The 26,127-nt window shown below is 46.3% G+C and overlaps 1 protein-coding gene across 1 annotated transcript in view; it reads left to right on the forward strand.

Moving 5' to 3' along the window:
- The first annotated feature begins 4,822 nt into the window (after positions 1-4,822).
- LOC127673673 (epididymal protein 13-like) overlaps positions 4,823-26,127 on the forward strand; it is a 76,718-nt gene continuing 55,413 nt past the window's right edge. The window contains exon 1 of the mRNA XM_052169494.1: positions 4,823-4,967. Coding sequence (XP_052025454.1) covers positions 4,823-4,967 — 145 coding nt within the window. The remainder of the gene's footprint in view (positions 4,968-26,127) is intronic.

A 26,127-nucleotide genomic window follows, 5' to 3' on the forward strand; every position in this document is an offset into this window, starting at 1 on the left:
CAAATCGAGTTCTAGGACAGCCAGGACCACACAGAGAAACCCTGTCTGAAAACAAAAAACAAACAAAAAAAAAAACGAGAGAGAGAGAGAGAGAGAGAGAGAGAGAGAGAGAGAGAGAGAGAGAGAGAGAGAGAGAGGTGCACGGCGCTGTGCACCCGTGGAGACCAGAGGTCAGTGCTGGATGTTTTTTTCAGTCACTCTCCACATTATTTTTTCTTGAGACAGGATTTCTTCGGAGAACCTGGAGTTCACCATTTCCTTTCCGTTTCTTTTACATTTATTTATTTTTATTTTATGTGTTTGCGTGTTTTGCCTGCTTGAGTGTCTGCAAACCATGTACATGCAGTACCCATAGCGACCAGACGAGGGCATCAGATCCCCTGGAGCTGGAGTTACAGGAACTTGCAAGCCACCCTGTGGGTGCTGGGAATGAGAACTTCGGGCTGGCAAAAGCCAGAGCTCTTCTCTGCTGAGCCATCTCTCCAAGCCTTCCTGATGTTGTTTTTATGAGGAAATGTCGGAAGAGGCTCACGCAGCTAGGAGGTGAAAGAACCAAGATTTGCACACAGATCCTGTTTGGTAGCAACACCACTCTCGTTCTTAGAAAGGTACCCACAGGTCTTGGCCCCATCTAGCAGTAATCTCTCTCGTCTCGCAGCCCTTTTACAGCCGAGTGCTTTCCTCGTAGGACCATACCTGCGCTCTTCCCCATGTCTGGGCTAAGTTCTCTTTTCCCCCTCCAAGCTCTTTCCACTCAGCTAACTCCTGCTCATCTTTCAGGTTTCAGACAAAACATCATATCCTCCTCCACGACGCCTCCCCTGGTAACCAGTCCAGGTCAGCAACCAGCATCCCTTTAAAAGTTCCTGCCCTGCCCTGCAGGTCGACCAGAACATTACTCCCACCTCTGTCCCACTTCACGAGGCGTTTGGTCCCCCTCCCCTGGAGGCTCCTTGAAAACCATGGATATTGTCCACTGGGGGTAGATACTGTCTCACATAAACCTTGCTTATGCCCAGCAATCAGCAGTGCTTCATAAATAGTTATTTTAGAAAGAGTGGCTGCAGACTTGAGTCCCTGTCCTATGCTGTACATTGAGACAGTTGGGTTGCCTGCTTTCTGATAGCGTCCTAATCTCTCCTCTCTGTCTGGTCCGGGATGCAAAACTACAACTCCCACAATCCTTGGCGCTCTGCCCTTTCTTCTCCTCTCTCTTACCTAAGGAAATGCCAGCATCCTAAAACTATCTGCAAAGCGTTTTCAGTCTCCCAAACCATTCCTTGAATCAGACGTTTCTGCTAACTCCGTTTTACTGACAAGCGCACCTCCTACCCCTCTGCTTCCTCAACACTACCACACACAGAAGTCGCTGCACCACTTTAAGACTACAATTGTGTTGCCTTGGAGACAGAGACAAGCTAGAAGGCCAGTAGGGTATTGGGGTTCTCTCTCTCTCTCTCCCCCTTCCTTTCTTTTTCCTTCTTTCTTTACTTATTCATTTTAATTTGTTTTTTTAATGTCAGTATACAAGTTCTAAGTTTCTTTATGGCCTTTCTCATGCATTTTTCCATGGTTTTACTCTGGACTCCGTGCCTGATCTTCTCCCCAAACCCCTTCCCCAGCCTTGTATCCTTCACCCCCAGTAGGCAAAAGGACACATTTCCGGGTGGCATGAGTGTCCTAAGGCGAGCCCCCTCCTCATTTCCTCTGCGTCCACTGGACAGCTGCGAGTTTGACAGGAGAGACGAGTGTGGGCCTCCAAGGCGCGTTAGGCACGTTCCCGAGGGCCCAAGAGCTTTCCTGAGCGCTAAGTTTCAAGCCCCAGACAAAAGGGCCACCAGGCTCTCCCAGCCCCACAGTCTGTACCGAGACTGAGGTGTGACAGGGCCCTGGCGGCAGGCACACCCTGCACTCTACCCTAAACTTCTCCAAAGCCGGATTGGGTTGCCCTTCCCCAGCTGTCTGTCCCCAGGCAATCTAATCCTTTTGGTGACCTGATAAAGTAGCATCAGAAATCATCAGGGTTGCTCAAGAGGTTTAGGACAGCCTTTGCCCTTTAAGTTGGGATTTCTAGAAAATTTCCGGTTTATAGTTTGGGAGGGAGTAAGGCCTTAATAAGCAGTGTTAACTGTGCTGTGCAGAGTCTTCAATTATACTCCAAGGCGGGACGCGCCTCTTCTCAGGTGTCCAGCATTCCCCATCGCTTTCTTAAACAGCCACAGAAGAAAATGTGCCCTGCCTCTCAGGGTCACGAGGTCTCCAGACCTGAGACAGCGAGGGGGAGCAATGCCCTTCCTCCAGGTTCTGGGCGTGGACAGCCAGAGTCCCTGGCGGAAGCCTAAGGTTGGCGGTACAAACTCGCGGTTGCGCATGGCGTGAAGCGTGTGGAAGCCCGTGAGCCTGAGGTGTGGGACGCTGGGAGAAGCACCCCAGAATGGAGGCGTGCAGAGTGGACGGAGAAGTGCATGGCGGAGCCGCTCAGAAAAGCGCTTCATGTCAGAGCGCGCACTCTCTTCTTCTGAACAGCTTGCCCCTCTGCACTATGCCCTGTCTATGATAAGATAACCATTTGAACCGAATCGAACCGAATCGAACCGATTCGAACCGAATCGAACCGATTCGAACCGAATCACACCGATTCGAACCGATTCGAACCGATTCGAACCGAATCGAACCGCATCGAACCGAATCGAACCGATTCGAACCGAATCGAACCGATTCGAACCGATTCGAACCGAATCGAACCGATTCGAACCGAATCGAACCGAATCGAACCGAATCGAACCGAATCGAACCGAATCGAACCGAATCGAACCGATTCGAACCGAATCGAACCGATTCGAACCGAATCGAACCGAATCGATTCGAATCGAACCGAATCGAACCGAATCGAATCGACAGGTGTGGAGGAATTTATTGTGGATGCTCACCATTCCTCCCTAGAGAATCAGAAAGGTTGGTAGTGTGGCTCAGTCCAGAAATATAATTCTCAGTCTAATTTAGGGTTTTACTGCAGACACCATGACAATGGCAAGTCTTATAAATGACAGTATTTAGTTGGGGCCGGCTTACAGGGTCAGAGCTTCAGTCCATTTTCATCAAGGCAGGAGCATGGCAGCATCCAGGCAGGCATGGTGCAGGAGGAGCTGAGAGTTCCACCTCTTGTGCCAAAGGCAGCTAGCAAAAGATTCACTTCCAGGAAGCTAGGACTAGGGCATTAAAGCCCACACCCACAGCGACACATTTACTCCAACAAGGCCACACCTTAGTGCCACCTCCTGGGCCAAGCATATACAAACCTCACTCAGTCCAAGGTACAGGTCCATGGGCCCAGGGAGCCACTGATGTCAGCCTGGGGATTCCAAAGGTGAGGAACCTGGGGTTTTGATGTCCAAGGTTAGGAAATAAAGGACATCGCAGATGCAAGGGAGCAAGGATTTTCCCTTCCCCTGCTGGCCTGCAGAACAGTGTAGACACCTGCAGACACTCCCAGGGCCACACAATCATTCAAAGCAAATGCTAAACCACTGAGCTTTCTTCGAGCAAGTGCATTGACCACTGAGCCATCTTTCCAGACCAGGAGACTTTTTCTGTCTGCATGTGTCTGGCAAAATTAGATCTAGGGTGGCTTTTTGTTTCTGTCACACCCTGAAGCTTGTATTAGCCACTAAGCGAAAAAGGCATTTTTAGGGACAGATTCTTACAAAATGTTTGTCCACCATTTTTTTTTCAGTCAAAATTTTGTGATTAGATAGACATGGTGGTGCATGCCTTTAATCTCAGCACTTGGGAGGCAGAGCCAGGTGGATCTCTGTGAGTTCAGGGCCAGCCCGATCTATACAGTACACTCACTGTCAGCCAGGCTACATAGTGAGACCCTGTCTCAAAACAAACAAACAAACAAACAAACAAACAAAAAACAAAAACCCAATCAACCAAACAAACAAAAGAACAAAAAAATTTTTTTGTAATTAAAAATGAACATGCTAGAAGGATTCCAGTTCACGGTCTATATGATGGGAACAGAGCATGCTCAGAGATGGTCTGCCAATCATCTTAAAACACCAGCGGAGCATGCCCAGAAACCCGTTTCTCCACCGTGTTTGTGATTCAAAATGGACATGCGCAGATGTGTCTTTGGCTGCCATCTTTAATTTGCCCACCATGACCTTGAGCTAAACAAACCCCATGTGTCTTCTGTAGTCCCTTCTTAGATAGTTCCTCCAACTAAGCATGTGGCTTCCCGTAAGTGCTTTTCTATCTGACTGTGTGTGGACTGCTCCAGAGGAGGAGGGGGAAGAGGAGGAGGAGGAGGAGGGAGAGAAGAAGGAGGGGGGGAGAAGAAGGAGGGGGGCACAGCTCTGGAATGACTGGGGTCTCTCCTTGCCCGCTGTGGGTAAGGATCCTTTGCTGATTCTCACCAAGATCCAAACTAGTTACATAGGATCCAGGGGGGAACATGCTGAATTTGGCGGGAGAGGGAAGAGCGTGTGTGAATTCCATCAGAGGAGACATTCTCGCTACTCAGATTCTCTTCGGTCCCTGGACTAGAAGCTAGGCTTTGGGCACCAGAGAGGAAATGCTGCTGGAAAGTCAGCTTATTGTTTCTGAGGGACAAAGACCACCAGAGCAGATGGGAGGGAAAGGGAGACTCTTACCTTTCAGCACTGTAGGCACACAGGCATCCGGAAAGAGGGGAGCCGAGGCCATGGGAACATTTGTCCAACCAAAATTAAGAAGGAATATAGAATCAATGAAGTCATCGTTTGTGCATCGTCCCTTAGTGTACTTCAAAGGTCCCCCAAAAGGGCACAGAGCTAGGATGGGGAGCTCTGACATAGCCTCTGGTTCCCCCATCTCTTTGAAGATGTATCCATTCTGGAGAGGGGAGCTCCAGGGAATCGATAACCTCCCTGTTCCAGGAGATCAGCAGGATATGGTCTACATAACAGCCGAGCATCGGGCTGGTGAGATGGCTCAGTGGTTAAGGACTCTGACTGCTCTTCCAAAGGTCCTGAGTTCAAATCCCAGCAACCACATGGTGGCTCACAACCATCCATAATGAGATCTGACACTTGTGGTGTGTCTGAAGACAGCTACACTGTACTGTATCTGTAAATATAACAATAAATAAATCTTTGCGCCAGAGTGAGCAGAGGTCCTGAGTTCAATTCCAGGCACAGATGCAGACAAGCAGTTTGCCTGCTGCTCTCAGCCCACTAAATGCTGAGGTTAGATCTCTGCTGGTCAAACAAGCCAGTTCAAACCGGATTAGATTAGAGTAAGTGCAGGGTTATCAGTGAATTCACTGGCCCAAAGGACCAAGGCCAGGGAAGTCTCCAGGAGGAGAGAAGGGAAGGGAGGGGTAAAGAGAAAGAGCTTGCATGCTCAGGGGAGGGGGAGAGAGGGGAAGGCAGGGAGGGAAAGGGAGGAGGAGAGAAGACGGGAAAGGGAGGGAGGGAGGAGGAGAGAGGGAGGGGGAGAGAGGAGAGAGGAAGGAGGAGGAGGGAGGAGGGGGAGGGAGGAGGGGGAGGGAAGGGGAAGGACTGGGTAGGGAGAGGGAAGGAAGGGGGAAGGAAGGGGAAGGAAGGGGAGGGAGGGAGGAGGAGAGAGGGGTAGGGAGGGGGAAGGATGCGGAGAGAGGGAGGGAGGGAGAGAGGGAGGGAGGAGGGGGAGAGAAAGAAAGAAAGAAAGAAAGGAGGAAAGAAAGAGAAAGAGAGAGAGGAAGGAAGGAAGGAAGGAAGGAAGGAAGGAAGGAAGGAAGGAAGGAAGGAAGGAAGGAAGGAAGGAAGGAAGACAGCAGTCTGGATTATTACGGAAAAGCATCCAGGGCAGCGGCCCAGGCTCTGGAGTGGAAAGTTGAGGGTTGGGGGCAGGTTTGCAAGGCAGGGACTGATAGGTGTTGGGAGAACATGGAGGCCAGGCCTGTTTTGATTTGTAACATCTGCACCTCAGTCCCTTGCCCCGGGTCTGAAACCAAACCTGTACCCCTCCCACCCCGCCCTGGACTCTGCGGGGTCTCGGGAACCTCACAGAACCTCGGTCTTCATTCCCAAGCGCGCGGCACGACCTATTATAGATTCCGTTTTCCAACAAGTTCCCAGCCCCCAGAGCCTGATGTTGTTTTGGCTTTCTGATTATGGCATTGTCTCCATGACCCGTCCGACTCGAAGTCCTGCGCTGCATCTGTCATCTCCGCCACCCATGCCGTGCCATCTCGCCTGGTGCTGATGCCGGCAGGAATCCTGGGTAAGTGTGTGAGTCAAGTCGCATGTTTAATGGAAAACTTAGGAGCGAGAATCCATAGGCTGGGGACAGGTTTAGTGCTGGGCCTTCCATCCCGCACTCGGAGGTGGAGGCGGAGGCGGAGGCGGAGGCGGAGGCGGAGGCGGAGGCGGAGGCGGAGGCGGAGGCGGAGGCGGAGGCGGGGTCTCTGAGCTCAGGCCAGCCTGACTGCAGGCTAGAAAGATGCTCTCCAAAATTAAAATTATGGGTTGCACTCAAGGTGGTCTTTTGACCTCCACACACGAACCACAGTCCATGCACACACACACACACACACACACACACACACACACACCACTCAAACATATGCATGGTTTTTTAATTTTTATTTTTCTCTCATACATTACATCCTGAAGAGTTTCCCATCGGTCCACTCTTCCCAGTAACCTCTCCCACCACCCGTCCGTCCCAGATCAACATCTACTCTGCTTCCCTTTAAAAAAAAAATAGAGAGCAGGATATCTGTTGACTATGGCCTAACAATGCACAGCGAGTCTGGGCACAGCCTTCAGGTCCCAGTTGGGCGTGGCAGCCCAGTGAGGATCAGGAAAAAGGTCCAAAGTGCAGGCAGTGTCAGACACACCCGACTCCCGCCCGCCGGAGCCCACCAGAAAGCCCAGCTACAGCGGTGGTGCGCGCCTGTAATCCCAGCACTCTGGGAGGCAGAGGCAGGCGGATTTCTGAGTTCGAGACCAGCCTGGTCTACAGAGTGAGTTCCAGGACAGCCAGGGCTATACAGAGAAACCCTGTCTCGAAAAACCAAATCCAAAAAACCAAAAAACAAGAAAAAAAAAGAAGAAGAAAAAGAAAAGAAAGCCAAGCTACACAACCACAACATGCAGTGGACCTAGCTGAGATCCACACAGTCTCTCTGAGCCCCACTTAGTCGGTTCTGTGGGCTGTATTCTGCGGGGTCCTCCACCCCTCTGGCCTCTACAATCCTTCCTCGCGCCTCCTCTGAGGGGCTCCTCTGGCTCTGCTGGATGTTAGGCTGTGGTCTGCGCATGTGAGCCCGGCAGTTGCTGTCTGCGGGTATAGCCGAGATTCATTAGCAATCATTTCATCGGCTTTCCCCAGGCATGTCTGGCGCTACCCTGGGTCCTTGGGTTTGGTTCCTGGCCGTCCAAGAGGTGTCAGGCATAAGGTCATCGATGGATGTCAGAGGGTTCCCACGGCACTGCGCCCACCCCTAAATGCCCTCTCCCCTTCCGTTTCTTCCATCCCACAACCACCCGATCCCTCCAGTTCCTGTCCCTATTTGCCCCCAGTCCACCCCCAAATTCTATTCTAGTTCCCCTTCTTAGAAAGGCCCACTTCTCACCTCCCCCCCGCACGTCCTTCTTGTTACTTAGCTTCTCTGGCTCTGTCGATGGTAGCGCGGTTATCCTCTCGTTAACAGCTACTGTCCACTTACCAGTCAGCACGCACCATGTTTGCCTCTCCGGGTCATCTCACTCCGGGTGACCTCACTCTTTTCTACTTCCATCCATTTGCCTGCGAATTTCATAGTGTTCCAATGGAATATTACTCAGCTGTTAAAAAGAGTCTATGTACCATATTTTCTTTATCCATTATTCAGTTGCGGGACATCTAGGATTTGACTTTCCAGCTATTATGAATAAAACTGCAATATGGCCATTCCTCAGAAAACTGGGAATCGACCTCCCTCAACACCCAGCTATATATAAGGCATATAACTAAAGGACACTCTATCCTACCACAAGGACACTTGTTCAACCGTGTTCATTGCAGCTTTGTTCATAATAGCTACATATGCATAAAAACATTTATTTATTTTATGTATATGAGTGCACTGTCGCTGTCTTCATGCACACCAGAAGAGGGCATCAGATCCCACTACAGATGGGTGTGAACCACCATGTGGTTGCTGGGAATTGAACTCAGGACCTCAGGAAGAGCAGTCAGTGCTCTTAACCACGGAGCCATCTCTCCAGCCCAACATGTGCATTTTTAAAGGGGGTGGGGGGTGGGGGCTACAAACTGTCTCAGGAGGTAGAAGGTGTAGCTGCTGGACGACCTGGCTTTTCCCAGAGACATACAAGGTGAGAAACCCAACTCCAGCCAGTTGTCCTGTGCCCTCCATGCTTGTTCCGCAGCACAAGCAACTCCTCCCTTTTAAAAATAAAGAACAGGGTAGGGGCTGGAGAGCTGGCTCAGGAGTTAGGCACGTCAACTACTTTTAGAGGATCAGAGTTCAATTCCCAACAGTCCTGTTCAGCTGCCCATAACTGCTTAGATCTCCAACTCCAGGGGATCTGCTGCCCTCTCCTGGTGCCTTCAGGCACTACACTCACAAGCACACACCCACACAGAGACACATAATTAAAAATAAAAATATTAAATCTTGGGGGGGGGGAGGGCAGGAACTACAAGACAGATGACTCCTCAAACAACATTGGAGGTTGACCCTTGATCTCAGTATACACACATATATATCTTCATACACCTGAGCACAAACATACACATAGAGGATTGGTAAGGTCTTTTTAGCATAATGATAGAAGTCCAAAGACAGAACTACTTCAGAGTCTAGCAGGAATGTACTGTCTGACACACCTGTGCTGTTGGGTCTCATTCTCCTTCAATACTGAAGTGCATACACTCCAGCAGACCATGACATCATACACTGATACCGGCACCACCTCAGTTTGAGGACATCCATTCTCTAATGTTTGTTCAGTGATGAAATTGCCTACTGCTTGGTGTTCAGCCCGCACTGGGAGGAAACGGTGCCTTATTACACTGAGCTGGGTCAGAGAGTTGAGATTATTTTTATTTTTATTTATTTTTTGGTTTTATGGATTTGTTTTTTTAGAGTCAGGGTTTCTTTGTGTAGCCCTGGCTGTCCTGGAACTCACTCTGTAGACCAAGCTGGCCTCGAACTCAGAAATTCACCTGCCTCTGCCTCCCAAGTGCTGGGATTATAGGTGTGTGTCACCACCGCCCGGCAGGGTTGAGATTATTAAAGAAACTCTAAATCAGTGGTTCAAAAACTTCCTGTGCCACAACCCTTTAATACAGTTCCTCATGTTCTGGTGACCCTGACCGTAAAGTGATTTCCTATCTGTAATTTTCTACTGTTATGAATTGTAATGAAATATCTGCCATGCACAGTATTGGATATCTGCCCCCTGAAGGGTCGGGGACCACAGGAGGTCGAGAACCCGTACTCTCAGTGATGTCTACACTGCTTGGTGGGTGGGCTCCTCTTCTCTAATAGTTAGAGGATGGAAAGACAAGAAAACAGTTGGGCACACAGCGGAGGTTTAGTGGCCGATGTCACAGATTTATTGGGTGAAGAAGGGACTCTGCGGAGCCTGCCAGCTCTGCGGGGTTAGGTTTTTATTTGGGTTTAGAGTGTCCCTTTTGGTGACTCTTCTCTCCTGTGTTATTCGTGTGGAGTTACCTATGTGTTCCTTCTAGGGCAGGGACTGGGTCTCTGTCTGTGTCCACCACCCCGGAAATACCTGATTGGTTGGCTCATTAGGGTCAGCGCATACATCCCGACCTCCTTTTAAGTGTGATAAGTCCAGAAAGATGCACCTCATGCAACGGGAAATGGGAATACAAGTCAGAGAAGGGGAAACCGCTGGGGACAAAAGCCACAAAGAAATGTAAGTTCATTCGATATTGTTGGGGCAAAAATCCATGAAAAAACCAAACTGGGCTTGTCATGGCCCCTCCCCCAGCTGTCCTATGGCCCCTCCCCCAGCCATCCTATGGCCCCTCCCCCAGCCATCCTATGGCCCCTCCCCCAGCTGTCCTATGGCCCCTCCCCCAGCCATCCTATGGCCCCTCCCCCAGCCATCCTATGGCCCCTCCCCCAGTTGTCCTATGGCCCCTCCCCCAGCTGTCCTATGGCCCCTCCCCCAGCTGTCCTATGGCTCCTCCCCCAGCCGTCCTATGGCCCCTCCCCCAGCATCCTAAAAGGCCTTGGCCTTCTGCCTAGGGCACTGTAGCCTCAGTCTCCTGTACTTGACTGGGAAAGTCCACTCACTGTGGATTTTTTTCTTCTGTTTTGATCGTTGTGTGTTGACATTATTTGTTTTTATTTTGTTTTGTCTCCTCCCTCAGGGTTAATGAGCAGATTGTCCAGGGACGGTAAGTGTGAATCTCTGCTCACAAGGAGCGACACAGCTTCAGAATGCCTTATGCTTTGTTTGTTTGGTTCTAAATTTAAAATAAAAAAAAATTTATGTTGGGTGTTGGTACACCCCTTTAATCCCAGCACTTGTGAGGCAGAGGCAGGAGGATCTCTGTGTTTATGTCCAGCCTGGTCTACAGAGTGAGTTCCAGGACAGCCAGGGCTACACAGAGAAACCTTGCCTCAAAAAAAGAAAAAGTTATACTGAACATGCACCCGTGGCAACGCATGCAGGAGTCAGATACCGTGCAGGAGCTGGTTTCCTTTCTCCACTGCGTGGGTCCTAGGAATAGAACTCAGATCTTCAGACTTGCTAGAAGGCACCTACAATGCTGGCCCATATTTCTGTCCCAATTGTGTGTGTGTGTGTGTGTGTACATGTATGGGTATGCATGTGTGCACCTGTGTGTGCGTTTGTGCATATCCTTGTGCATGCGTGTGTGCACATGTGTGTGTGTGTGCACACGTGCACGCGCATGCAAAGAACAGGGGTGGACATTGCTGTCCGGTTCTACTTCTTTCCGTCTTACTTCCGTGAGACAGCATCTCTCACTCAACCTAGAGCTCACTGTTTTTCCTGTTGGCTCTGCTCAGTAAGTGCCTGGGATTCTTCTGTCTCTGAATCTTCATATTATTGGGAATACAGGCGTAGGTGGCCATAGCCAGCTTTTTATACAGGTGCCACAAGGATCAGAACTTAGATCCCCACACTTGCAAAGCGAGAGCCCTTCCCCACCTAGCCGCCTCCCAAGCCTTCTGTCTCTAATAGCAACCTTGTGGGGCACTGATAGCTATAATGCTAGATTACACACACACACACACACACACACACACACACACACACACACACATGTATATATAAATCAGAGGTTCCTAATATTTCCACCCTCTAAGACAGGTAGGTCCTCATGTTGTGGTGCCCCCCCAACCAAAAAATGATTTTGTTGCTACTTCATAGCTGCAGTTTTGCTACTGTTTCAAGTAGTAATGTAAATATCTGAAATGCGGGATCCCTGATATGCAACCCCCAAATGGGTTTCAGCCCACAGGTTGAGAACCACTGGCATAAAGCATTAGGATAGAACAGCAGTCCCTTAATGTCTGTACAATTAGCTTGGAGTTGAGAGCGGGCAAGGTCAGAGTCGTCGGAAACAAAGTAGCAACTGACAAAAGTTTAGCAACCAGGCAGCAAAATGGCTCGCTGGGCAGAAGGCCCTGGCTGCGGAGCCTGAAGACCTGATTCCAGGCCTCAGGACCTACGAAGCAGAAAGAGTGCTAAACCTGGCATGTCACACCCCTAACTCTGCCATTTAGGAGGCCAGCATGGGCTACGTAGTGAGTACCAGGCTATAGCTGTTACTTGTCTCATGCTGTGACAGAATACTCTGCTCTTAGGAAAGAAAGGGTCTGTTTAGTTCACAGGGGGTGAGGTGGCCTGGTGGGGAAAACATGATGACATACTATTATATGCTCTTGTGTGTGTGTGCTCAGTGTGTGTGTGTTGTCCAGGACGGCTCCAGTGTTAATAGTGACACCTCTCATTCTGGGATCCTCTGTACGAACATTGTTTGTTCTGCTTTGATTCCTGTTGGTGCGGGTGTGTGTGTGTGTGGGGGGGGGGCAAGATCTCCCTAAATGATGGCACATGCCCTTAGTTCCAGCACTCGAGAACAGAGGAAGGCAGATCGTTGGTGTACAAATCGAGTTCCAGGACAGCCAGGACCACACAGAGAAACCCTGTCTGAAAACAAAAAACAAACAAAAAAACGAGAGAGAGAGAGAGAGAGAGAGAGAGAGAGAGAGAGAGAGAGAGAGCTAGTCTTGAACACCCAGTCCATCTTCCTGTGCCCCCGAGTCATGGAGAAGAGCACAGAGGCCTTAAGGCAGCCAGGGCTCAGTGATGGTTGCAACCCTGTGCTGCCCCCTTGAGCTGCTTCTTAGCATATTCCTGGATGTGGGGCTGCTGTTTCTTAAGTCTGGGTTGCCTCCTTTTGTTATGGGAATGGAGCCTAATTGACAGACAGTCCTGGAGGAAAAAACATGAGCAGAAACTTTCTCAACATCGCCAAACTTTAATTAGGAGGTGGAATGAAAATTCTGCAGCCGCCCGGAGAGAAGCACACTTCTTACCTGTCAGCCACACTGGAAGCAGCGATCTTTCCGCTAAATTCGTTGTGTAACTTAATATGTCCAAAGCAAGCTTGTGAGTACATCCGATATAGCGTTAGTCTTACTACTCCAATTTTCTTGCATTACTGCCTCATTCAGTCTCAGAGACTGAATTCTTACTGGACTCGGCCACAGTGGCCTTTGTTACTGAGCCGCCTCCACAGATGGATGAGAGCCAGGCGGGCTGTGGTCTCCACTAGGAGTTGTTTCCTTTGAACAGAAACTTTGTATCCTCCCCAAGCCCCTCCTTACTCAGGAGAGTCTTAAGGACCAAGTCCTCACATCTCTGCCCGCGGAGCCACCTCTTCAACTCGTGTTTGGTTGGTCGGGACAGGGTCTCTGACTTAGGCTGGGGTGACCTTGGATGAAAGTGCTGGGGTTATGGGTGTGGCCTGCCACATCTACTTTAGGGCTGCTGGAGACCAGCTCAGCAAGCCGGCTGGGGAGACCCCAGACCAACTGCGCACCACGCCATCTGAGTTGTGAAAGCAAATCTGTGGGGCACTGAGTATGCAGTGAACTTGGAGCAGGGAACAAGAGCAAGAAAAGAGCGGGGCGGCCAGGCCAGTGGCGTGAGCCAAGGACGAACCTGCTAGCTCTGCCAGAGCAGCGGCCCTCTCCCACCCTGGTGCGCTGACCCTTTAATATGGTTCCGCAGGTTGTGGTAACACCCCCAACCACATCATTATTTCACTACTACTTCATAATTAATTTTGCTACTGTTATGAATTACAATGTCAACATCGGTGTTTTCCGGTGGTCTTAGGTGACCCTGTGAGAGGGCCTGACCCACAGTTGGAGACCTGCTGGCCTAGGCTCCCGGCAGGAGTGCGGCTCACGGACTGGGGTTGAAGGCTGAGGGAGACAGAGAGCTCAGGAGGTGAATGCCAGCTATTGTTTGATTTGTATTTTTTATATTATTTTTCTCTGTTGTCTTCTCTAGTGTTACTGCCACTATTGTAACCCGGACCTGGATTTGAGGTACAGCATGGAGGGCAAGGGCATCGCACCGGGCCCGTGGGTCCTGGACCTCACCTTCAAACCTCTTGTCTGGCTGTATGGTTTTTGAGACAGGGTTTCTCTGTGTTGCCCAGGCTGTCTGGGAACCTTTAAACTTCTTTAATTCATTGTGTTGTTGTTGTTGTTGTCATTTGGGTATGTGTGCCTCGTGCCCGTATACTGTGCCTGGCGCACGAACGGAGGGGCAGACACTGGAGCAGTCCCTCCACTCTTCCTTACACATCCCGAGAACAGAACTCCATCTTCAGTCCTGGCAGTAGAGTGGCTTCACCTGCTGTCACGGGACTCAGCAGCTTGGTTTTAAATAACTAACTTTGAAGTTAGGCCCTGCCCCATGCTCCCAGAAATATGACTCGATTCAAAATATATCGACAACTGCTTTGGCTATGTAGCTAGGCTCTTCCCTGACTAGATGTCACTGAAAGCAGTCCATTTGTTCTAGCCTACATTCTACCATGTGGCTGGCTGGGCTAATCTCACATCTTTCTGGCATATCTATTGCTTGCTGGGTTCTATCCCAGAACCCTTTCTCTCTCCCGGATGTCCCACCTCCTATTTCCTGCCTAAGCCATAGGCCTTTTGACTGACAGGTGATGCATCCATACAACGCACAAGATAGTCTCTCTAAACCGAATGTCCAAGATAGGGTTTGTAGGCTCAAAGTCACATAATCGCCCGGGAAGTCCTAAGTTAATTCTCCTTTACTGTGGGCGACACATGTGTACCCCCCAGCACAATATATAAAATAAAATTCTAAGTGGGATTATTATTATTATATTTTAAAATTATTATTATTATTATTAGACAGTTAGGAAGATAGTTGAAAGGTTAAAAATACGGGTGCTGGTGGAATATGACTTTAGTTCCGGCCCTCGGGAGGCAGACACAGGCAGATGTCTGCGTTCCAGGCCAGCTTGGGAGCCGACGCCTGCCACATCATGTCTGCTTTTCCTGTCAGGCATATCCGGGCTCCTTGCCTACTGAGCTGGACTGGAGGGAGAGAGAGCTTAGCTGCGGTGGGTGTGTACAGTGCAGAATCTCACCTGGTGGTGAGTGCAGGAGAAACAGTCTTTGTGAGACAGCTTCAGGAGATAGCTCCTTTAATGGGGTGGGGAGGCTATCAAAACCTTTTGGGAGAAGATGGACGTTTTGGGGGTGTGTGCACATCACTGGCTGGGGCCAAGGTTCTGGAAATGCTGTATGTACATAAAAAGGAAGTTCAGATGTTTGCTGGACTTACCTTAAGGATGGAGAAAGTTGAACCTGTAACCGGCTGCCTGCCAGGCTACACGACCACTTCAAGGGTGGCAGGCTAGGGGCTCTGTGAGCTAGGATGTGCAGGCGCCACCCCTGCCAGTCTCAAGATGAGGTTTCTGGGGTTTGGTCACACCTAGATCTCACTCTTGCTCCAGACTTGCCCCCCCCCCCGGTTGCTCCCCCCCACACCCCCTCAAATCCTCACGAGGTCTGAGGGAAGTGACGTCAGCCGGTGGAGCAGTTTGGGGGGGCGAGGAACAAGGTGGGCAGACCGTGGCCAGGAGGGGCCGGGTCCCAGACGGAGGTCTGCAGAGCAGGCTCGGGGTGTCCTGTGGGGTTGTTGGGGAGCTCTGAGAATATAGGACGATGTAAATGAGCATCACGATGTGACTTTCGCCCTTTCTCCTCTTCCGTAGAGATGACCCCTGCTGTTCCTTCCAGTGAAGCAGCTTTGTCTCCCTCAACCCTCACGAGCCCTCTGAGCACTTCACAGCTAAGGAAGCTCTCATTCTGGCCTGTCAACTCGCAGAGCATCGGTGTGTCCAGAGACGCAGGAGGAAGCCTGTGTGAGGGCGGTGCTGCGTCACTAAACCAGGAGAGCAGCCGCGTGAGCCTCTGCAGGAGTTTCCCCACACCTTCTCCTCTGGGTCGTTCTCATCGTTTCTTTACTGCACACGAATCAACAGCTGAATGTTTGTTTCCTACATTCACAAAACAGCATTCGGAATTAATGCCGGGTGGAGGGGTGCTGGGAATCATCTATAATTGTCAAATTAAAAAACCTGTCACACTTTGATTCCGTGTCTATGCAACGAGTACCGTGTGATTCTGTGTGGATTGAGGGCACCAGCTCAGCAGCTCATCTTTAACGGCTAAGCCGCCTTGCTGGCCCTCAAACAGAAATCCAAGAGCAGAAAGCCCTGTCTGTGTCTCCCTGTTCTCAGATGCTGGCCCAAGCCTAAGTGTGCTCTAAACTGGCCATGCTGGGCTTCCTGACTCCAGTGCAGCGCTCCCAGACTGCAGCAGGATGGCTGTGCAGGTCCTAACTTCTGATGTGTCAGTTCTTGGCGCTTGAGTGTCTGTTTGTGCCCCTTCTTATGCTTTTAATGAGACTAAGAGCCCCAAGATGAATCCTGGTGTCCCAGGTCTCATATGATGGCTCTGCTGGGACTCCCCTTGGCTTCTGGTAACATGTTTTCCTGCCGCTCCCCTTTTTCGTTTTTTTTAAAGACAGGGTTTCCCTGTGTATGCCTGGCTGTCCTGGACTCGCTGTGTAGAACAGGCTGGCCTTGAACTCACAGAGATCCATCTTCCTCTGCTTCCTGAGTGGTGAGATTAAAGGTAAGCTCCACCACCATTATTTCCTGTCTTTTAATACTTTAATTGGCAGAGAAAATGGACGCATGTCCTGCACCTCTATTAAACAGTAGGTATGGAGAATCAGGAGTTGAGAGCCATTTTGACTATATAGTAAATTTCAAGCTAACCTGGAATTCGTGAAAATTTGTCTCAAAACAAAATACAAGAGGATGGCTCAGCGGTTAGGAACAGGACTCCTCAGGCTGGTGAAATGGCTCAGCGGTTAAGAGCACTCACTGACTGCTCTTCCAAAGGTCCTGAGTGCAAATCCCAGCAACCACATGGTGGCTCACAACCATCTGTAATGGCATCAGATGCCCTCTTCAGTTGCCAGCATTCACAGGACAGCTCAGGACTGTCCCTAACTCCAGTTACAGAGCATCTTCTGCCCTCCTCTGGTCCCTGCTGGTACTACACACAGATGCAATACTTAAATCCGTGAAGGCAAATTACACATAGAAAACAAAAACATCTTAAAAAAATAAAGTGAGGTTCAAGGCTATGCCGGTTCTATGCACTGCTTTATCCTTGGCAACCACACTAATTTGGCTCCTAATAAGTTACATTCAGAGCAACAAGGACGCTCATTAGAGCGGGGAGGCAGTGACCCAGTTTGCCTCAGGAGTCGGATTTCGGATTTCCTGTCCAATTTGGAGAAGGAAAAACAAACCTGAGTGTTCCACATTGTCGCTCTCTGCTCACTCCCTATAACGCAGGGAGCCGGACACAACGTGAGGGTTTGCACAGATACTGTTGCATGAATGCTGCCACTGGACCTACACCCCCCTCAACTCCAATCCCCAGACACCCCAATCCTCACACCTCGCCGGTGCTCTCAGGAAGGCCATGAGATTCCTTATGGGAATCAACCTTTTTATTTGACCTTGGAACCCTGGCTAGGGGAAAAAGCAGGCTAAATGCAGGGCATGCTGTCCACATAGGCGGCAGGCTCGTGATTTCCTTCTCCAGACAGGCACAGAGTGCAAAACTACAACTCCCACAATCCTTGGCGCTCTGCCCTTTCTTCTCCTCTCTCTTACCTAAGGAAATGCCAGCATCCTAAAACTATCTGCAAAGCGTTTTCAGTCTCCCAAACCATTCCTTGAATCAGACGTTTCTGCTAACTCCGTTTTACTGACAAGCGCACCTCCTACCCCTCTGCTTCCTCGACACTACAACACCCCGAAGTCGCTGCACCACTTTAAGACTACAATTGTGTTGCCTTGGAGACAGAGACAAGCTAGATGGCTGGTAGGGTGTTGGGGTTCTCTCTCTCTCTCTCTCTCTCTCTCTCTCTCTCTCTCCCTCTCTCTTTTTCCCTTCCTTTCTTCTTCCTTCTTTCTTCACTTATTCATTTTAATTCGTTTTTTTAATGTCATATACAAGTTCTAAGTTTCTTTACAGCCTTTCTCATGCATTTTTCCATGGTTTTACTCTGGACTCCGCGCCTGATTTTCTCCCCAATCCCCTTCCCCAGCCTTGTATCCTTCACCCCCAGTAGGGAAAAGAACACATTTCCGGGTGGCATGAGTGTCCTAAGGCAAGCCCCCTCCTCATTTCCTCTGCGTCCACTGGACAGCTGCGAGTTTGACAGGAGAGGCTAGTGTGGGCCTGCAAGGCGCTTTAGGCACGTTCCTGAGGGCCCAAGAGCTTTCCTGAGCGCTAAGTTTCAAGCCCCAGACAAAAGTGCCACCAGGCACTCCCAGCCCCACAGTCTGTCCCCAGACTGAGGTGTGACAGGGCCCTGGCGGCAGGCATACCCTGCACCCTACCATAAACTTCTCCAATGCCGGATTGGGTTGCCCTTCCCCAGCTGTCTGTCCCCAGGCAATCTAATCCTTTTGGTGATCTGATAAAATAGCATCAGAAATCATCAGGCTTGCTCAAGAGGTTTGGGACAGCCTTTGCCCTTTAAGTTGGGATTTCTAGAAAATTTCCGGTTTATAGTTTATAGTCTGTCCCCACGCAATCTAATACTTTTGGTGACCTGGTCCTTTCACACACTCTCCTGGCTTCTACGTCTAACCCTCCTCCCTCCCCTCCTCCCTCCCCTCCACCCTCTCCTCCTCCCTCTCCTCCTCCCTCTCCTCCTTTGACATTACAACATGTGGTTTAGGAGATACAAGCTAATTTTATACGATGCATTATTTCTTCTTGTAAAGTGTTTCTAATACCTACCTATTTGTCTTTACTCTGCAAAACTGTATTTCCTTATAATGTGGTATTCTTACATATTCTTTCCAGAGAAAACACTCCTGTGCCTTCTCTTTTGAGGCTACACATGAAGGCTTTTCGAGTTACAACGTGTTGTTTAGGAATAACAAGATAATTTCGCACGATGCGGGATTTCCTTAAAACGTGATTTTCTGAAAAATTTTGACGAAAGAAAATTCTCCTATGGGTTCTCTTTTGAGGCTACATGGTTAGACGTACATGCCACACCAATTTTTTTCGAGTTATAACGTGTGGTTTAGGAGATACAAGCTAATTTTGTACGATGCGTTATTTCTTCTCGTAAAGTGTTTCCAATACCTACCTATTTGTCTTTACTCTGCAAAACTGTATTTCCTTATAATGTGGTATTCTTACATATTCTTTCGAGAGAAAACTCTCCGGTGCCTTCTCTTGTGAGGCTACACACTTAGACATACACGCAACACGAAAGCTTTTCGAGTTACACCATGTTGTTTAGGAATAACAAGATAATTTCGCACGATGCGGGATTTCCTTAAAACGTGATATTCTGAAAAATTTTGACGAAAGAAAATTCTCCTATGGGTTCTCTTTTGAGGCTACATGGTTAGACGTACACGCCACACCAAATCTTTTCGAGGTACAACGTGTGGTTTAGGAGATACAAGCTAATTTTGTACGATGCGTTATTTCTTCTTGTAAAGTGTTTTCAATAGCTACCTCTTTGTCTTTACTCTGCAAAACTGTATTTCCTAATAATGTGGTATTCTTCCATATTCTTTCGAGAGAAAACTCTCCTGTGCCTTCTCTTTTGAGGCTACACACTTAGACATACACGCAACACGAAAGCTTTTCGAGATACAACGTGTTGTTTAGGAATAACAAGATAATTTCGCACGATGCGGGATTTCCTTAAAACGTGATTTTCTGAAAAATTTTGACGAAAGAAAATTCTCCTATGGGTTCTCTTTTGAGGCTACATGGTTAGACATACACGCCACACCAAATCTTTTCGAGTTACAACGTGTGGTTTAGGAGATACAAGCTAATTTTGTACGATGCGTTATTTCTTCTTGTAAAGTGTTTCCATTACGTACGGATTTGTCTTTACTCTGCAAAACTGTATTTCCTTATAATGTGGTATTCTTACATATTCTTTCGAGTGAAAACACTCCTGTGCCTTCTCTTGTGAGGCTACACACTTAGACATAACAGCAACACGAAAGCTTTTCGAGTTACACCGTGTTGTTTAGGAATAACAAGATAATTTCGCCCGATGCGGGATTTCCTTAAAACGTGATTTTCTGAAAAATTTTGACGAAAGAAAATTCTCCTGTGGGTTCTCCTTTGAGGCTACATGGTTAGACGTACACGCCACACCAAATCTTTTCGAGGTACAACGTGTGGTTTAGGAGATACAAGCTAATTTTGTACGATGCATTATTTCTTCTTGTAAACTGTTTCCAATACCTACCTATTTGTCTTTACTCTGCAAAACTGTATTTCCTTATAATGTGGTATTCTTACATATTCTTTCGAGAGAAAACTCTCCTGTGCCTTCTCTTTTGAGGCTACACACGTAGACATACACGCAACACGAAAGCTTTTCGAGTTACAACGTGTTGTTTAGGAATAACAAGATAATTTCGCACGATGCGGGATTTCCTTAAAACGTGATTTTCTGAAAAATTTTGACGAAAGAAAATTCTCCTATGGGTTCTCTTTTGAGGCTACATGGTTAGACGTACACGCCACACCAATTTTTTTCGAGTTATAACGTGTGGTTTAGGAGATACAAGCTAATTTTGTACGATGCGTTATTTCTTCTTGTAAAGTGTTTCCATTACGTACGGATTTGTCTTTACTCTGCAAAACTGTATTTCCTTATAATGTGGTATTCTTACATATTCTTTCGAGTGAAAACACTCCTGTGCCTTCTCTTGTGAGGCTACACACTTAGACATAACCGCAACACGAAAGCTTTTCGAGTTACCCCGTGTTGTTTAGGAATAACAAGATAATTTCGCCCGATGCGGGATTTCCTTAAAACGTGATTTTCTGAAAAATTTTGACGAAAGAAAATTCTCCTGTGGGTTCTCCTTTGAGGCTACATGGTTAGACGTACACGCCACACCAAATCTTTTCGAGGTACAACGTGTGGTTTAGGAGATACAAGCTAATTTTGTACGATGCATTATTTCTTCTTGTAAACTGTTTCCAATACCTACCTATTTATCTTTACTCTGCAAAACTGTATTTCCTTATATTGTGGTATTCTTACATATTCTTTCGAGAGAAAACTCTCCTGTGCCTTCTCTTTTGAGGCTACACACGTAGACATACACGCAACACGAAAGCTTTTCGAGTTACAACGTGTTGTTTAGGAATAACAAGATAATTTCGCACGATGCGGGATTTCCTTAAAACGTGATTTTCTGAAAAATTTTGACGAAAGAAAATTCTCCTATGGGTTCTCTTTTGAGGCTACATGGTTAGACGTACACGCCACACCAATTTTTTTCGAGTTATAACGTGTGGTTTAGGAGATACAAGCTAATTTTGTACGATGCGTTATTTCTTCTTGTAAAGTGTTTCCAATACCTACCTATTTGTCTTTACTCTGCAAAACTGTATTTCCTTATAATGTGGTATTCTTACATATTCTTTTGAGAGAAAACTCTCCTGTGCCTTCTCTTTTGAGGCTACACACTTAGACATACACGCAACACGAAAGCTTTTCGAGATACAACGTGCTGTTTAGGAATAACAAGATATTTTCGCACGATGCGGGATTTCCTTAAAACGTGATTTTCTGAAAAATTTTGACGAAAGAAAATTCTCCTGTGGGTTCTCTTTTGAAGCTACACGGTTAGACGTACACGCCACACCAATTTTTTCGTGTTACAACGTGTGGTTTAGGAGATACAAGCTAATTTTGTACGATGCGTTATTTCTTCTTGTAAAGTGTTTCCAATAGGTACATATTTGTCTTTACTCTGCAAAACTGTATTTCCTTATAATGTGGTATTCTCACATATTCTTTCGAGAGAAAACTCTCCGGTGCCTTCTCTTGTGAGGCTACACACTTAGACATACACGCAACACGAAAGCTTTTCGAGTTACACCCTGTTGTTTAGGAATAACAAGATAATTTCGCACGATGCGGGATTTCCTTAAAACGTGATTTTCTGAAAAATTTTGAGGAAAGAAAATTCTCCTATGGGTTCTCTTTTGAGGCTACATGGTTAGACGTACACGCCACACCAATTTTTTTCGAGTTATAACGTGTGGTTTAGGAGATACAAGCTAATTTTGTACGATGCGTTATTTCTTCTTGTAAAGTGTTTCCAATACCTACCTATTTGTCTTTACTCTGCAAAACTGTATTTCCTTATAATGTGGTATTCTTACATATTCTTTTGAGAGAAAACTCTCCTGTGCCTTCTCTTTTGAGGCTACACACTTAGACATACACGCAACACGAAAGCTTTTCGAGATACAACGTGCTGTTTAGGAATAACAAGATATTTTCGCACGATGCGGGATTTCCTTAAAACGTGATTTTCTGAAAAATTTTGACGAAAGAAAATGCTCCTATGGGTTCTCTTTTGAGGCTACATGGTTAGACGTACACGCCACACCAAATGTTTTCGAGGTACAACGTGTGGTTTAGGAGATACAAGCTAATTTTGTACGATTCGTTATTTCTTCTTGTAAAGTGTTTCCAATACCTACCTATTTGTCTTTACTCTGCAAAACGGTATTTCCTTATAATGTGGTATTCTTACATATTCTTTTGAGAGAAAACTCTGCTGTGCCTTCTCTTTTGAGGCTACACACTTAGACATACACGCAACACGAAAGCTTTTCGAGATACAACGTGTGGTTTACGAGATACAAGCTAATTTTGTACTAAGCGTTATTTCTTCTTGTAAAGTGTTTCCATTACTTACGGATTTGTCTTTACTCTGCAAAACTGTATTTCCTTATAATGTGGTATTCTTACATATTCTTTGGACAGAAAACTCTCCTGTGCCTTCTCTTGTGAGGCTACACTTAGACATACAACGTGTGGTTAGGAGATACAAGCTAATTTTGTACGAAGCATTATTTCTTCTTGTAAAGTGTTTCCATTACGTACGGATTTGTCTTTACTCTGCAAAACTGTATTTCCTTATAATGTGGTATTCTTACATATTCTTTGGAGAGAAAACTATCCTGTGCCTTCTCTTGTGAGGCTACACACTTAGACATAACCGCAACACGAAAGCTTTTCGAGTTACACCGTTTTGTTTAGGAATAGCAAGATAATTTCGCACGATGCGGGATTTCCTTAAAACGTGATTTTCTGAAAAATTTTGACGAAAGAAAATGCTCCTATGGGTTCTCTTTTGAGGCTACATGGTTAGACGTACACGCCACACCAAATGTTTTCGAGGTACAACGTGTGGTTTAGGAGATACAAGCTAATTTTGTACGATTCGTTATTTCTTCTTGTAAAGTGTTTCCAATACCTACCTATTTGTCTTTACTCTGCAAAACTGTATTTCCTTATAATGTGGTATTCTTACATATTCTTTCGAGAGAAAACTCTCCCGTGCCTTCTCTTTTGAGGCTACACACGTAGACATACACGCAACACGAAAGTTTTTCAAGTTACAACGTGTTGTTTAGGAATAGCAAGATAATTTCGCACGATGCGGGATTTCCTTAAACGTGATTTTCTGAAAAATTTTGACGAAAGAAAATTCTCCTATGGGTTCTCTTTTGAGGCTACATGGTTAGACGTACACGCCACACCAAATCTTTTCGAGTTACAACGTGTGGTTTAGGAGATACAAGCTAATTTTGTACGATGCGTTATTTCTTCTTGTAAAGTGTTTCCAATACCTACCTATTTGTCTTTACTCTGCAAAACTGTATTTCCTTATAATGTGGAATTCTTACATATTCTTTCGAGAGAAACTCTCCTGTGCCTTCTCTTTTGAGGCTACACACTTAGACATACACGCAACACGAAAGCTTTTCGAGATACAAGGTGTTGTTTAGGAATAACCAGATAATTTCGCACGATGCGGGATTTCCTTAAAACGTGATTTTCTGAAAAATTTTGACGAAAGAAAATTCTCCTATGGGTTCTCTTTTGAGGCTACACGGTTGGACGTACACACCACACCAAATCTTTTCGAGTTAAAACGTGTGGTTTAGGAGATACAAGCTAATTTTGTACGATGCGTTATTTCTTCTTGTAAAGTGTTTCCAATACCTACCTATTTGTCTTTACTCTGCAAAACTGTATTTCCTTATAATGTGGTATTCTTGCATATTCTTTCGAGAGAAAACTCTCCTGTGCCTTCTCTTTTGAGGCTACACACGTAGACATACACGCAACACGAAAGCTTTTCGAGATACAACGTGTTGTTTAGGAATAACAAGATAATTTCGCACGATGCGGGATTTCCTTAAAACGTGATTTTCTGAAAAATTTTGATGAAAGAAAATTCTCCTATGGGTTCTCTTTTGAGGCTACATGGTTAGATGTACACGCCACACCAATTTTTTTCGAGTTATAACGTGTGGTTTAGGAGATACAAGCTAATTTTGTACGATGCGTTATTTCTTCTTGTAAAGTGTTTCCAATACCTACCTATTTGTCTTTACTCTGCAAAACTGTATTTCCTTAGAATGTGGTATTCTTACATATTCTTTCGAGAGAAAACTCTCCTGTGCCTTCTCTTTTGAGGCTACACACGTAGACATACACGCAACACGAAAGCTTTTCGAGTTACAACGTGTTGTTTAGGAATAACAAGATAATTTCGCACGATGCGGGATTTCCTTAAAACGTGATATTCTGAAAAATTTTGACGAAAGAAAATTCTCCTATGGGTTCTCTTTTGAGGCTACACGGTTAGACGTACACACCACACCAATTTTTTTCGAGTTATAACGTGTGGTTTAGGAGATACAAGCTAATTTTGTACGATGCGTTTTTTCTTCTCGTAAAGTGTTTCCAATACCTACCTATTTGTCTTTACTCTGCAAACCTGTATTTCCTTATAATGTGGTATTCTTACATATTCTTTCGAGAGAAAACTCTCCTGTGCCTTCTCTTTTGAGGCTACACACTTAGACATACACGCAACACGAAAACTTTTCGAGATACAAGGTGTTGTTTAGGAATAACCAGATAATTTCGCACGATGCGGGATTTCCTTAAAACGTGATTTTCTGAAAAATTTTGAAGAAAGAAAATTCTCCTGTGGGTTCTCTTTTGAGGCTACGTAGTTACACGTACACGCCACACCAAATCTTTTCGAGTTACAAGGTGTGGTTTAGGAGATACAAGCTAATTTTGTACGAAGCGTTATTTCTTCTTGTAAAGTGTTTCCATTTACGTACGGATTTGTCTTTACTCTGCAAAACTGTATTTCCTTATAATGTGGTATTCTTACATATTCTTTCGAGAGAAAACTCTCCTGTGCCTTCTCTTGTGAGGCTACACACTTAGACATAACCGCAACACGAAAGCTTTTCGAGTTACACCGTTTTGTTTAGGAATAACAAGATAATTTCGCACGATGCGGGATTTCCTTAAAACGTGATTTTCTGAAAAATTTTGACGAAAGAAAATGCTCCTATGGGTTCTCTTTTGAGGCTACATGGTTAGACGTACACGCCACACCAAATGTTTTCGAGGTACAACGTGTGGTTTAGGAGATACAAGCTAATTTTGTACGATGCATTATTTCTTCTTGTAAAGTGTTTCCAATACCTACCTATTTGTCTTTACTCTGCAAAACTGTATTTCCTTATAATGTGGTATTCTTACATATTCTTTCGAGAGAAAACTCTCCTGTGCCTTCTCTTTTGAGGCTACACACGTAGACATACACGGAACACGAAAGTTTTTCAAGTTACAACGTGTTGTTTAGGAATAGCAAGATAATTTCGCACGATGCGGGATTTCCTTAAACGTGATTTTCTGAAAAATTTTGACGAAAGAAAATTCTCCTATGGGTTCTCTTTTGAGGCTACATGGTTAGACGTACACGCCACACCAATTTTTTTCGAGTTATAACGTGTGGTTTAGGAGATACAAGCTAATTTTGTACGATGCATTATTTCTTCTTGTAAAGTGGTTCCAATACCTACCTATTTGTCTTTACTCTGCAAAACTGTATTTCCTTATAATGTGGAATTCTTACATATTCTTTCGAGAAAAAACTCTCCTGTGCCTTCTCTTTTGAGGCTACACACTTAGACATACACGCAACACGAAAGCTTTTCGAGATACAAGGTGTTGTTTAGGAATAACCAGATAATTTCGCACGATGCGGGATTTCCTTAAAACGTGATTTTCTGAAAAATTTTGACGAAAGAAAATTCTCCTAAGGGTTCTCTTTTGAGGCTACACGGTTAGACGTACACACCACACCAAATCTTTTCGAGTTACAACGTGTGGTTTAGGAGATACAAGCTAATTTTGTACGATGCGTTATTTCTTCTTGTAAAGTGTTTCCATTACGTACGGATTTGTCTTTACTCTGCAAAACTGTATTTCATTACAATGTGGTATTCTTACATATTCTTTCGAGAGAAAACTCTCCTGTGCCTTCTCTTGTGAGGCTACACACTTAGACATAACCGCAACACGAAAGCTTTTCGAATTACACCGT

This window comes from Apodemus sylvaticus, chromosome 1 (assembly GCF_947179515.1).
Source record: "Apodemus sylvaticus chromosome 1, mApoSyl1.1, whole genome shotgun sequence".
NCBI classification, from domain to species: Eukaryota; Metazoa; Chordata; class Mammalia; order Rodentia; family Muridae; genus Apodemus; species Apodemus sylvaticus.